The 14307-nt window shown below is 57.4% G+C and overlaps 1 protein-coding gene across 6 annotated transcripts in view; it reads right to left on the bottom strand.

The window, feature by feature from the left end:
• The window catches only part of BIN3 (bridging integrator 3), a 39354-nt gene that overhangs the window by 8290 nt on the left and 16757 nt on the right, over positions 1 to 14307 (bottom strand). For all 6 annotated transcript variants that reach the window (XM_080568690.1, XM_080568693.1, XM_080568695.1 and 3 more), the window contains 4 exons: positions 14237 to 14277; positions 13555 to 13616; positions 10238 to 10374; positions 9914 to 9954 (listed from right to left, as the gene is read on the bottom strand). In XM_080568690.1, coding sequence (XP_080424816.1) covers positions 9914 to 9954; positions 10238 to 10374; positions 13555 to 13616; positions 14237 to 14277 — 281 coding nt within the window. The remainder of the gene's footprint in view (positions 1 to 9913; positions 9955 to 10237; positions 10375 to 13554; positions 13617 to 14236; positions 14278 to 14307) is intronic.

Raw genomic sequence — 14307 nt, 5'->3', positions numbered from 1 at the left:
CAGGATACGGCCCCGGCACGGCAAAACGCAGGGGACGGAGGAGAAACACGGCCGGGAGCTGCAATCCCTGCTCTGCCCTCGCGCCGCCGGCCCCGCTCCTTTCCAAAAGTCAGCCCCGCGCAGGGCCAGGATTGAGAAAATGCTGAATAAAAACACCCGGGGGGGGGTCAGCACAGCCCGGTCCCAGCCCAAAAGCTTTCCTTAGGTTCCTCCAGGAGGCTGGAAGAAAGGCTGACGTTATACATAGACGTGACCTGTGAGTCCTTGCCAAGGTTTTGGGGTTTTTGTTAGGGTCCATCCACGAGTTTCGGGGGGTGTTTTTGAACAATTATTATGAAAATCTACCCCGTTTTGGGAAGCCTGGTAAAAGCGCTCTGAAGGTCCCAACCTGCTTCTGGGCTTGCCTGCCAGCCCTTCTGGTTTTACCATCAATTCTTTATTTTTAACGGCTTTCCCCCTCTCTCCCAGCTGCCGTGTTCAAGAACAGGGAAAGCTGCCTTATCTGGGATGGGGACGGAAGCTGCCCCGGAGAACAATGCTGTTAATTCGGGCGAGCAAAGCAAAGAGGAAAAAAAAAAATAACACTTTTTCCCCATTTCCTTGTGCGTGCGTAGCTAGCTAATGCGTTTTTTTTCCCCCAATATTTGGCTTCGAAAAGCAAAAAGCAGGCACGGGAGCGGCACCGAAGTGTTCAGGAACGTCCCTGCGTGGTGCCCTGCCTCTGCCCGTCGGCTGCGGTCCCCTTCTCAAGGATCAGCTCTCGGCATCAATCCCAGCCCCCAAAAAAATCCTGCTCGAGCCCTGAGAAATAAAACCCAAGCACCTGCACGTGCCGTGAGTGGGGCTCGCTCCGCCCTGGGCTTTGCCGAGCCACCCAAAGGTGAAGGGAGCAGGAAAAATAAGTCACGGCTACAGCTGCCGGCCCCGTTCCCCAGCTTTCTGGGGCAATCCCTCACCCCAAATCCCCGTCTCCCGTACGGCACGGCTGGAGAAGCGCTCCGCACCCCAAACCGAAGGACTGGCGGCAGCCAACAACGCGCCAGGCCAGGGGAAGCTTCCTATTATTAAAACGTCTTACAAATCGAGGGAACGGGAACATCCGACGGCGAGGACGAGGGAATATTTCGGAGCGCGGCAGCAGAGGCAGGCAGCAGCTCTGGGTGAGGGGAGGGCAGGACCCGGAGCTTCGCTCCCAGATTCGAGCCTTGGGCGTCCGCGGCAGCGCACGGCGAGGCCGGTGCCGTGAAAACCTCATCTCCCCGTGCTCACCCCGAAGGTGCCGCCCTGCCCTGCCACCGTGCACAGAGCCGGAGCCTTTTGTCCCCGAGCTTTAGCAGGTTGGGGTTTAATTATTCCTCGTTTGGACGAGGCCCCGATGGCTGAGGACACCCACGCTGCCACGCGCTCACCCGCTGGCGTCCCCACTCCGAGCAAAACCCCAAAGCCACCACCCGGCTGCCGCTCCCGAACGCCCCCGAGAGCCCCCCCGACCTCCCGGGGGCACCCTCCCGAGGACACCCCACGGGGACAGCGGTCTCCAGACGACCACCCGCGGGGGCAGCCCCCCCGTCCCGGCAGCGGGAACGACGGTGCCACCCGCCGCGGGCTCCGCCAGCCGTGTCCATCGCGGGAGGCGCAGCTGGGGAGCTGAATTACGGCCCCGTGCAACCTGAAAAAGTCATCAGGGAGCGGGACGCCGGCCGGGCGTCACCCTGCCATCCAGCTGGCCCCCCGAGTGTCAGATGCTGCTGCCCTGACATTGCTTTTTATGGTAAACCTCCCGCGCCGTTACAGCGGGACGCCAGCAGCCTGCGGGGGCTCCCACCGGGTCCCCGGCTGCGCAGGGCTCCGAGCGCCGGGCTCACCGTCCCCACGGGCTGCGGCGAAAATTCCTCCTCTTTTTTCCGCACGGTGCCCCCAAAACGTGCCCCGAAAGGGCTGGGTGGCTGCGGGACGTGGCACGGGAACAAGGGGCTGCACCGAGGGAGGGGTCGGGGTGCCCCGATTTCGAGGCGGACACGGCACAAAGGCGCACGCGCTCCGTGCCAGCAGCGAAACCGTAACGTCAGCAGCTCCCGGTTGCAGCTCCTGCAGAAATAATCCCGATTATTAACGAGCTGGGAACGGGGACGGGCAGTGCCATCAGGCCACAGGGCCACGTCTTGAGTTCTGGGTTACGTCCCCGACAGGGGGCAAAGAACCTTGAACCACCGGCTGTCTCCCCGGTGCTGACGGGGTGGCCTCGACCCCACAAGCCCAGCTGCTCCCCCGCAATGTGTGGGGCAGGAGAAGTCGGGCACGGGGCCGGGAACGGTCCCGTCACCAGCTTGTGGGGTGGCAGAGCACCAAAAGCCACCTCCGGGGCTGCCAAGCATCGTGTCAGCACCCTGTGCTGGATTTAAACTGCGTTTTTCCCGTCTTTTGAGAGCTTTCTCCCGCCCCGCTCGGCACTTCCCCGGTGCTCACACATGAAAAGAGGCACCGAGAGGTGCGGAGAATTAGCGTGCAGCCCTTTTACATCCGACAAACCCCGTACCGCAGGGCAAGAGCAAAGCCTTTGGCTCCGAAAAGCAGCAAGGGAGAACGCAGGAGACCATCGGCGGCATACTTTCCACGCGCTTTGAAGTTAAATCTGGTTTTAAAGCCAAAAAGGCTGGATCGTTTTCTTGTCCCTAGCATCAACTCAAGTGTTTTTTTCCCCCTTTTTCGTCCCTAACACCAACTCGATCATTTTTTTTTCCCCTTTTTTGTCCCTAGCATCAACTCGATCATTTTTTTTTTCCCCTTTTTTGTCCCTAGCATCAACTCGGTGAGATTTTGCAGCCCATAACGGGAGGCCACCGTACTCCGTTGGTGCTTTAAAAAAATAAAAATCGCTGCTGAAGCCGCAGATCGAGGCTGGTACCGTGTAGGCACAGCAGCTACTGTCTCCCAAGGCCTTTTAATGCACAGATTATTTCTGCTTTTCAGAGGCAGGGGGGTGTTCAGCCCTGTAAGCAGCCGTGAGCGCGACGCACCGTGCCAGCTCCTCGGCCCCTAACCACCAAGTCGTGGGGCTGAATAAAAACCATCGAAACCCCGTCGGGTGCCGGCTTGGCTGGTGACATCTCCGGCCGTGTCTCGGCGAGGTTTTCCTTCTCCCTGGCAGGAGCAGGAGGAGCCTGAGCCCCCCCTTGACCCTCCCCGGACACCTCGGTGAGCTCGTCCCGTGCCGGAGATGCTCGCAGCGGGTCGCTGAGCCACCTGGCTTCATTTTCACGCGATTTAGATCAGCTCAGGCAGGGAAGCGTGCTGCTCCACCAGCCCGACCCGCAGCGAGACGAGGCTGCCCCTCGAAGGAATTCAGTCCCTCCGTATGATCTCCCCGTTAGCCCGTGAGCACTGAGATTCACCCGAAGGTCGGGGAGAATTGGCTTTCTTTGCCAAGCCCTGCCCGGGTTTTTTTCCCCCTTTTACAGGAGGGAGCCGCGTACAGAAACGCGATCTCAAGCCAAGTGCCAGGGGTGGTAAACACAGGCGGCGGGCGATAGGAAGATCCCCGCGCCTGCCAAGTTACTCCCAGGACGTAACGAACGGCCGAGCGGCCGCACAAACATCCCGCGTGTTAATTGCAAACCCTCCCGGTGGAAAGCCTGGCAGCCAAAAAAGCCCCCAACAGCTCCAAGCACATCCCCCTGCCTCCCAGTCCCTGCCCCAACAACCCCGTGAGCATCCCAAATCTTTTCCCAATTCAGCGTTTTAATCCCGGCAGCCGGGCTCGAAGACAAGGGACGAGGGGTGGCGAGCCCTCGAGGGGGAGCGACCGCCAAAAAGCAAAGGGAACGGAAACGAGCTCAAAACACCGACCCCAGCTGCAGGAGCCGGATTTTAGCAAGGCAAGGGAAGCCTCAAAAGCAAATCCTGGTCGTTTCACCCATCCCCTGCACGTGGAGCAAGGAGAAGGAGGATTCCTCCCGCTGCAAAACGCGCCGACAGAGGGATGGAAAGCCCCCAGGTGTCGGTATTCACCGATAAGCCCAACACCATCCCCTGGACGTGCCACCCAGGCCCTGCTTTTACACCAGGCGAGCGGTTCTGACAGCCGAAAACATGCCCAGACCCCAGCCTCTTGCTCCGTGCCCCCCCTTTTTAACACAAAAAAAAGTGAAGATTGGAGGTGGCTCCGAGGAAACGTGCTGGGTACGGTGCCGAAAGCAGCGCGGGAGCGGAGGTAAAACAGCAGCAGCACGGGGCATTAGGGCCCCGGCCACGAAAGCGGCTTGCAGAATAAGCTGCCGCTGCTCCTTGTCACTTTTTAGGCAGCGGATTACGGCGCAGGCAGCTTAGGAGGAGCAGGTGAGGGGAGATACGAGGGGATAACAAAAAGGAAATCCAAATCACTGCCCCCCCGCTGCCCGCCAGGGGACAGGGGGAAACGTGCCGGTGAGCTCCTCTTAGGATCACGGTTTAGCCCTGAAAAAATCATTTATTTATTTATTTTTTTTAAGAAAAAAATAATAAATCACCCGACTCTCTGAATTATAAATACCGTTGCCACCTCGTCTCCGCTCCAGCCTGCCGTAATTAAGGGGCAGGGAGCTGCCACGGGGGATCAAAGCGCCGTCAGGATCCCACCGCTGCCGCCTTCGTTAGCTCGCCAGCCCTGCCGCTGGGTCTCCTGCTCGAAAATTGGAAACTTCCCCCTCTGGCGTTCGTCTGCTGGGGTGCCGGAGGAGCAGGATGAGCCCGCTGCCAGCGCCGGGCACCCGCCTGGGCCCAGGCTCGCCGGGTCTGGGCACGCGGCTTCCCCCCGACACTGACCTCAGCCAACATTTGGAGCATTAAAATTGAGAAGAGGGCTCGAGGCGCAGGGAAAAATGATGCTAAAATGTTATTTTTCCTCCCCGTTTTGCAAGTGCCCCAAGCGTGACCAGGCTGGCACGCACGCGCGCTCATCCCTGCGGCGTTATCGTAGGGACAGGGGCTTGGAAAATAAAAGTAAAAGCAATCGTGCAGGGGCAGCACCGGGTATGGGGGGACAAAGAGCTGTGGAGACGCAGGAGTGATGGAGGAGGAGGAGGAGGAGGTCCGGGGAGGCACGAGGAAGGCTCAGCGCGAGGCCGAAGCATGCGGGCTATGCTGGGGGATGCCTGCCATGCCTCAGCCCGTGCCCACGCGTCCGTCGTGGGCCCGTCCGCCCACCAGGAAGGGGAAATGAAAACCAGCCCTTCCGAGCCAGAGCGAGGAGCACCAGAAAAAAAAAATAAAAATCAAATAAAATAAGATGAAAATAAAAATACCCCGAGAGGGCTGGGGATTTAGGCTAAGAGCCACGGGCCGGGGGGGGTGCCGGGCAGCCGTGTGGCTAGCTTTGTGCGTGAAATCCTCATTAGGGGCCCGTAAGGACACGAAAGCCGCTTTTCCTTTTCCGGTCCCCGGCACCCCTGGGGCTCCTCGCGGCCGGTGAGCGCCGCTGCTGCCAGGGGAGGATGTGCAGGGCGAGGGCTCAGGGCGAGCGGGGGGGGTGAGAAGCCCCCCAGACCCTTGTGTGTGCACGGCTTGGGGGGGCAGCAGGGCTTGGCCGCTCCCCTCGGGGTGGTTTTTGCTCCCCGGATGGGATTTGGGTGCTAAATGTTGGGTTTTAGGACCTGTATCTGGCTTTAAGTGAATTGCTGCGGCAGGGGGATGGGGACGGGGACGATGCCGCGAGCCGAGGGGACGGTGGCACCAGGGTGACACGGCGGCCGCCGCTCAGACGGACGGAGCTGGTTAAACCGAGAGGCTGCGGGATGAAAAGCGGCTCCGAACGCGAAAGGCATTAAAGGCTGTGAATCTCCAAACCACCTGGCTCCGCTAAGCCGCTTCCTTCCTCAGCCACCGGCACGCCAGAAGGGACACCGAGGTGACGGCGCGCGGTCTGGCACCGGCCCCGACGCACCTCGCTGGAAACGGGGAGAGGGAAGCGAAGACCCAGCTGCTTTCCTCTTGCCGTGCCCCAAAAATGCTGATCTGGCGTGAATTTGGGTGCGGGAGGGGAGCGCAGCCCTCCTGACCTCCCCCAGCTCCCCTTTCCCAGCCCGAGCCCCCCTTAAATCCACTGCTGCTTTCTTCTACGTGGTTTAATGTAATATATTTCCCCCAAACCTACCGTCCCCGGACAACCGAGCGGAGCCTGCACTGCACATGTGCCTCCGATTACAGCCCGTTACCAGCGCCGCTAATTGCTTGGCTTATACTTATCTGTGTCTTTGGCTAATAAACCGCAGAAGACCACCAGTGAAGCCGTAACAAAGCGCAGCTGTCGGAGCTGAGCCCGTTTCTAGGTCAAAGCCAGTTTGGGAGAGGCCGGGGAGAGCCGTCTCGGAGCGGGGAAGCCCTACCTAGCTGGCAAGCAGAGCTCCCCGAGGCAGCTTGCATTAATCCCAAACTTTTATCCCCGAAACGCCGCCGGGCTTTCTGCGGCAGCAGGACAAGGGGAGGCGCAAGCTTCGCGTTTCTCTCCTGCATCTCGTCAGCCTCCGAAAGGACCCTTGGGCTCCTCAGAAATGTTCCTGGCTCGTCCTCGCACGTACCTATGCTGCTGGAGTCACAAAGAGGGAGGGAAGGGAACGACTTTTGTTCGTTTTTTGTTCGGCACCGAGGCGCAGCCTCTGCAGGCGTTGGGGCGGGAGCCGTTTAAGAGCACGCAGCAACCGCTCGCAGGTGCCAAAGGGCAGGAAGGGAAAAAAAAAAACAACAAAAAAACCCACCGCAGTCGAGTCCAATGGAAATTTAGGAAGTTGGAGAGAGTCGCCAGGACTGGGAAGGAGCCAGGGCCTTGAAGTAAACACCCTCGTGTCCATTTAACCAAGGACGGGGCTGAGAAAAGGCGACCTGAGCGCTTCGCCTTGTGCAAGGAAACCTCCCCGCCAAGCACCGTGCCGCGCTCGGGCCAACCAGCCCCGTGTCCTGCGAGGCTCCAGAATTTCCCCGGTGTTTCCCTAGGGCAGGAATAACACGCCGTGATCCCGCACGGATGCCTCCAAAGGGGTCTTGCCCCTCCCGCGCCTCCGCCCCGAGCCGAACGACAGCGGCGACGTAGGAACGGCTTCGTCACCTCGAGCCGAAGCTTGGCCAGGGTTTAAAACGCAAGGCGAGGTTCGCAGGAAAAAAAAAAAAGAAAGGTATTCTCGTTCCTTTCACCACGAGTCGGAGGAAAAGAAAATAAAAAAAAAAGGGAAGATTTCAGACGCACGAGCCCTTCTTCCAATTTTAACAGAATGCTGGAAGAAGAAGTTAATGTATCTTTCATGAGGACAATCTAGATAATAAGCAACACAATTCCACAGCAAAAGCCTGTGGTTTTTTTTCCTTCCTTTCTTCATGTTTTTTCCCTAAATAACCAAGAATTTCTGGCCGTTGACAGGCGACCGGGGCAATGCTTGAGTCACCGAACATCCCCCGAACAGCAGCGCGGCGTAACCTCACGCACGGAGCGGTACGCGATGATTTTTACTTTCGGATTTGGGCAGAAACAACAACTTTAAGAAAAAAAGAAGAAGAAAAAAAAACCACACACGAAAAAACACCCCGTGTCAAAGCTAAACTAAAATTGTTATTCAGCAATTTGCAACACTTACTGTCATATTAAAGTCATTTTATTTTATTTTCGCTCGCCTGCTCCGTTCCCCTAACAAAAGCAGCAAAGCTCCGGGTTTCAGGAGATGTTTGGCGCAGCGGTGGCAGCGACCCTAAAATGTTTGGGGGGGGACAGTCTGCGACACCGACACCGCTCAGGGCTGCCAGCACCGCTGGCAATCGGGCAGGCAGAGGTGAATTTTTTTGTCAACAACCCCATTTTTTGTCACCTCGGTGACAAAACTCCTGCGGGGCCGAGGCGCGACCGAGCCGTGACGCACCGCGCGGCTGAAGTTAACTTCTGGCGGCGGGGAGGAAAAGGGGAAAATGGGGAAACCTGCTCCCGGAGCAACGGTGTCAGCACCTTCAGCTCGCACGCCCCGCTAAGGTTTTAGTTCCGAGCGATGCGAGCTGTGGATGGGCACGGTTTGGAGAGGGGTCTGGCTCCGGCACCGAGCCTGGCTGCAGATATATTGCCTGGGGGAGCCCCAAAGCCCTAAATCCCTGCAGCCCCAAAGCCCTGCAGCCCCCAGCCCCAAAGCCCTGCAGCCCCCAGCCCCAAAGCCCTGAAGCCCCCAGCCCCTGCAGACCCAGCCCCAAAGCCCTGCAGCTCCCAGCCCCAAAGCCTTGCAGCCCCAGCCCCAAAGCCCTGCAGCCCCCAGCCCCAAAGCCCTGCAGCCCCCAGCCCCAAAGCCCTGCAGCCCCCAGCCCCAAAGCCTTGCAGCCCCATCCCCAAAGCCCTGCAGCCCCCAGCCCCAAAGCCCTGACGCCCCCAGCCCCAAAGCCCTGCAGCCCCCAGCCCCATAGCCTTCCAGTCCCATCCCCAAAGCAAGGCAGCCTCCAGCCCCAAAGCCTTGCAGCCCCATCCCCAAAGCCCCCAGCCCCAAAGCCCTGCAGCCTCCAGCCCCAAAGCCTTGCAGCCCCATCCCCAAAGCCAGGCAGCCTCCATCCCCAAAGCCCTGCAGCGCCCAGTCCCAAAGCCCCCAGCCCCAAAGCCCTGCAACCCCCAGCCCCAAAGCCCTGCAACCCCAGCCCCTGCAGACCCAGTCCCAAAGCCCTGCAGACCCAGCCCCAAGGCCTTGCAGTCCCAAAGCCCTGCAGACCCAGCCCCAAGGCCTTGCAGCCCCAAAGCCCTGCAGACCCAGCCCCAAGGCCTTGCAGCCCCAAAGCCTTGCAGTCCCAGCCCCAAAGCCCTGCAGCCCCCAGCCCCAAAGCCTTGCAGCCCCATCCCCAAAGCCAGACAGCCTCCATCCCCAAAGCCCTGCAGCGCCCAGTCCCAAAGCCCCCAGCCCCAAAGCCCTGCAACCCCCAGCCCCAAAGCCCTGAAGCCCCCAGCCCCTGCAGACCCAGCCCCAAAGCCCTGCAGCTCCCAGCCCCAAAGCCTTGCAGCCCCATCCCCAAAGCCAGGCAGCCTCCATCCCCAAAGCCCTGCAGCGCCCAGTCCCAAAGCCCTGCAGCCCCCAGACCCAAAGCCCTGCAGCCTCCAGCCCCAAAGCCTTGCAGCCCCATCCCCAAAGCCAGGCAGCCTCCATCCCCAAAGCCCTGCAGCACCCAGTCCCAAAGCCCTGCAGCCCCAAAGCCCTGCAGTCCCCAGCCCTAAATCCCTGCAGCCCTCAGCCCCAAAACCCCCAAGCCCCAAGCCCCAAAGCCCTGCAGCCCCCAGCCCCGGGGCACAAGGACCATGCTCCTCCAGACAGGGGGGTCCCTACATCTCTGCACTTTCTGAAGCATGTAAAGCATCGTGCAGAGGGCTGCGAGGAGCTTTTCCAGGGTCTTGGGTATCCCAACCCTTCATCAGTTATCAGCTGGGGACCGGGAAACGCCACCTGGTTTCCTGTCCCTACTCCCCACCTGCCCACTGCCTGCATGGCACTACGATGACTTTTTCCTTTTGCGCGGATATGCTACAAAAACATGGAGTAGCTTTCCCTTAAAGCAAACTAAAATCGCTTCCGTGCCTCTACACTTTTTATTTAGAAAACCTGCGCAGGAAAGGAGCTCCTCAAAACACGCAAGCGCTCGGTGCCCGCAGCGCCGGGCCGGACCGCACCGCCCCTGCCCGCTGCCCGCTCACGATTTTGTCTTTTTTTAACCGGAAAGAAATGTTGGAAGCAACCAGCACACCTCTGGATGATCCAATGCAGTCATAATCACTCATCCCAGGTGTTCTTTAAAGTACGGATAAATCAATTTGGCAGACCAGGACACGAGCTCTCCGCCTTTGCCACCAAGGGGACGCCGGTTTGTCACGGCGGCGTAAGCAGCTTTAAAAAGGGGCACGGCTGTGACAAACACCCGAGACGAGGCCGGTACTTACTTTTTCAAAGGCTCTATGACCGTCTTTTGGATCTGATTCACCTGTTGGAAGCAAGAGGGATGATTACACGCCAGGCTCGTCGGAAAAGCGTTTGCACAGCGCCTGCCGCGGGATGAGCGGCACCACGATGCCCTTTAACCAAAAACGAGCAATCTTTCCCCCGCGCGCTAAAACCCCCGGCAAAACCAGCGTCAGAAAAAGCGTGCGTGGAGAGTTTGATGGGGGAAACACCTCGGAGGTGAGGACAAAGAGGGAAGGAGGATGTGGCTGGAAGGGACGGAGCTACCCCCGAGCACCCCCTGCCCCCCCCAAAGCCACCCTCACCTTCTCCTGGTTGAAGGAGTCCATCCTCTTCATCGCCGTGTCGAAGGCCGTGACCATCTCCAGGAAGCCGGGCTCCTGCTCGCACAGGGGGTTGGACAGCAGGTCCGAAGAGATTTTCACGGCCGACTTGGACATGGCTGAGCGTGGACGGGGCCGGGGGGGGGGGCGTGCGAAGGGAAGCGGAGAGGGACAGGTCTGAGCGGCCGGGAGCTGCACACCCGCGCGCATCCCCAGGGAACTCAGCCCAAACCCTGCGACAGGATGGATTCGGGGACCTCTGCACCCAAGGGGGGGGTCAGCGCAACCTTCCTGGGGGACATTCATCACCGGGCGAGGGATGAGAAGGGAAAAAACCAGCCATTCGTTCATGTAAACACCCCAAGAACTGTTTTTATATAAGTTAAGCCTGCACCGCTTTGATGTACGGCTTGTGATGCTGCCAGAAATAATACCAGACTAACAAAACCACTGTTCTCTTTAAAAAAAAAAACAAAATGTAGATTTTTTTTTTGTGTCTTTTCTTGACAGACTATTAAGTGTCACTCTCAGGCTCACTACAGCTCTTCCACAACGACAAAAATCACAGTCCATTAAGTCTTTCAAACAGCTTTACAAAAATATATATCTGAAGTGGATTTAGTGCCGGTGGAAAAGGACCAGACTGACAGGACTGGAAGACGAGGTTTCTCTCTTTTCCTCTCAAAATAGGCACTACACCAAGCAGCAGAGACACAAGCTTGCTAAGCACTTTCCCTCAATGAGCCTCATTTTTCTGCCCGTGGAAACCGACTCCAAAAGCAAGAGGAAAATGCAAAGACCGAAGTCCCTTCAGACCCCGAGACTGCCACCAGGAAATCCAGAAAGGCCAGGTCAGTCTGAAGGGCTTCGGTTCCTGCCCTGCCGAGCCCTTTTGCTCGCTCTCCATTAGACAAATCCGTCCTCCTACCCATTTGGTCTTCGAAAAGAAAAATTAAACCCCCCCACGGCAGGGCCTCGACAAAAGACCAACGAAATAACTAAGGTACGGAAGGGGGAAAAGATGAGCGCAAAGCCAAGCGTCGATACAAAATAAAGAAGGAAAAAAAAAAGCCACGGCTACTAAAAAAATAAAAAAATTGTTCTCTTTCGTCAGCACTGCTGCTGGAAGTTATTCAGCCCTCTGGAAGGGCTCCTACTGTACGAGCTCAGATAGAGAAAGTTAAAGTCGTCTGAATAATGGGGCTTAAGATCATAAATCAGGGGGTTAAACGTTCTGATTTAAAGGTTACACACAATTATACGGAGCTCAGAAGCTCAATGGCTGGGCAGCGCGGTGCAGAAGGAGAGGCTAACTGCGGAGTAACAAAGCTACCGTCTATTACCCCAACATGAAGGGTTTAGGCATTTAAACCTTGAAACAGATGGGCTATAATCCATATGTGCGACCACATCTGAGGAAGGATTTTGTGCCAGAACGGGACGGAGTCGAGCACGGCCGAACTCCCTCGGCTGGAAGACAAATGAGTTTCCCTTCCCCGAACGCGTGCGGCAGCGAGGGGAGACGCGGAGAGCAGCGGGGCTGGGCCAGGAGCTGGGGTTTCTCAGGATGAACACAAAACTCCGGGTAAAACATCCCTGATCTCACCTGCACAGCCCCAAAAAGGCAGCCCAGGGGGTGATGACACCCCTGCTTATCTAATGTCACTGATCTGGTGGGCACTCCATTTCCCAAGGAGAGCTTTGGTGTGCAATTCAAGATCCTCCTCCCATCCTCTGCTCCTTAAGACCCTATTTATTTATTTTTTGGGAAAGAGGGGGTTATTGATCTCTAGCCACAGCACCGAGTGCTGCTAAGAGCCCGTACCCTTTTCCCAGGCACGCTGCTGCAGCGGCTGAGCAGGAAAAGTTTTGCACGGGAGGAGAAATCGGCTTTGTTCGCAGCTGAATCTCTTTTGGCAGACGGAGGAGACTCCGGCCACCAGGTCCAGCCTGCTAGGGAGGGTTTGAGTGAATAATCAACCCCCTCGGCACAGAGGTACAATGGAAGAAATAAGACACCCGGGAGAACACAACAAAGCTGATGCACTGCCGCAGGCATCGGACACGGGGGCTAAATGTTAGCTGAGCAAGCAGGGCATCCCCTCTGGGCAGTCCGCAGCGCCCCATCGGATTCGTCTCCCCTTCCTTCGGCCATCCTTCCTCGGGCTGCGTTCAAAACCTTCCCTTACACTCATGATTTCATGCCTTTAAATGAGAAATCAGATCTTACTGGATCTGGCCAAGGCTCATTTGTGACTCTGCCATGTAGCAGAACGGAAAAAGAAAGTCCTCCCACAGCTCCTCCGGGACTTGAAATGCTCCATATAAACAACGCCCACTGCAAGGGAGGGGAGGGGAATCCTTCACAAGGAAAAACTTACCATGGATCCCTGACAATGACCAGAGTCCCCAGAAAGGGCAGTTTTCACCCTGGAAAGGGCTCCTGGATACCGGTGCCTCTCCCAGCGCTGTGCTGGGAAGGGTGGGAGAGCGTGGGCAAGAGCAGGGATTCGTGTTTATGCCTGGCAATAGCCAAGCACGCACACATACATGAAGGCGAGAGCCTCTACCACGGGAAAACCCCGAATTTGCCATCCCTCCTGCTGGCACGGTGCCCGCTGGGGCTCCTGCCCACTCCTCCAGCCCTCCGTCAGCCCAGCTCCCCGGGGACGTGCAGGACCAGTCCAGCCCACACCTGGATGCTGCTGCATCTGCCTCGGCTCCCGGAGCTGGGGGGGCCCGGGACAAACAGGGACGACCCGAAACGACACGCTGAGAAAAGCCAGCTGTGTCTAACACAGCTCCTCGCTGTGTCTCAGCGGGCTGCCCTGCTCGGCTAAGGAACCAAAACCCTCTGGATCCACTTCTCCCAGCTGCCGCGGCTTTTTTTTTTCTTTTGGCTTCAGCTGGCGTTGAGATGCCTTCAGCCGAAGCATCGAAATGGGCACTGCTCAACGCTACAGGCTCCTCCCGCCTGTCCGACACGAGAACCGGAATAATTTCTCCTGGCTTTCAGTCCTAGAAACTGAGGCAAAGGAAAGAAAGCGACTCGTCCAAGGCCACACAGCAAGGCACAGCCCGAGAGGCACGGCCTCAGCCCCTAACACGCTTCCAGCTCCCCTGGTTGAGTTGCTGCTCGGCAGCCCTCGTGCAGATGGCCTTGTAACTAAGAAAACTGAGTGGGACTGGGATCGAGATTTGTTTTCCAGGCTTGTCACAGATTACTCATGTGATCTCGAGAAAGTCACTTCATCTCTCTGTGGCCAAGTTCACAGTCTATGTATCCTACAGTCACATACCCAAGTCTGCATCTGTGCTTTTCTTCATATCCTTCTGAAGTTTCTTGGTCTGATCTTCCAATCTGAAAGATGGAAGAACAAGGCAAAGCCTGAAAACTTGGAAAGAAACAAACCGGAGCGCATCATGCATGCAACAAATCATTTACGTGCTGAATGTGCTGGCTTCTGTCGTGAGTTAAAAATATCCAGGCAGGGCTCTGCGAAGTTCAGTGCTGCCCAACCTTTTCTGGTTACTGTCAGATGCTTTTTCCCCCTTTTTCGTTTGGTGATCTCTGGTTCAAAGCCACATATTTTCCTAAGTCCTTACGCTTACTTACAAGCAGCAAAGCCAAATGCTTCCAGATGATAGCCGTGAGCTTACGTGACACGGTCGGCGTGGTAAAAACAATCCCTGTCCTCGGAGGTGTTGGGCTCTTTGGTAAGCCTCCAGTATCCCGGGAATTTTACACCCTCTGCTTCACAGCTGCCCTAATCTGCAAACCTCAACCCCACTGCAAAGACGTCTTAGGACACCTCTGGACACCCAGCCACTGAAGAAACCCCAAACAATTAGAAATTACAGGGCAGGGAACGATTTGCTAGGAAGAGCACAACCGGCTAACATTTCCTGGGAAGCTGCAACGAGAGGGCACAGAGGGAGGTATGCTGCTCGTCTTGTTCTACCGGTACGCTTCATACTTACTGCTGCAGCTTCCCATATTCCCTTTCAAAGTCTCTCTCCACCTGTGGGAAGAACAGAAAGAAATCAGCTCA

The sequence above is a fragment of the Anser brachyrhynchus genome (genome assembly GCF_964034855.1).
Source record: "Anser brachyrhynchus genome assembly, chromosome: 26".
NCBI lineage: Eukaryota > Metazoa > Chordata > Aves > Anseriformes > Anatidae > Anser > Anser brachyrhynchus.
The sequence above is the reverse complement of the archived record's forward strand: the minus strand, read 5'-3'. Positions and strand labels throughout refer to the sequence as shown.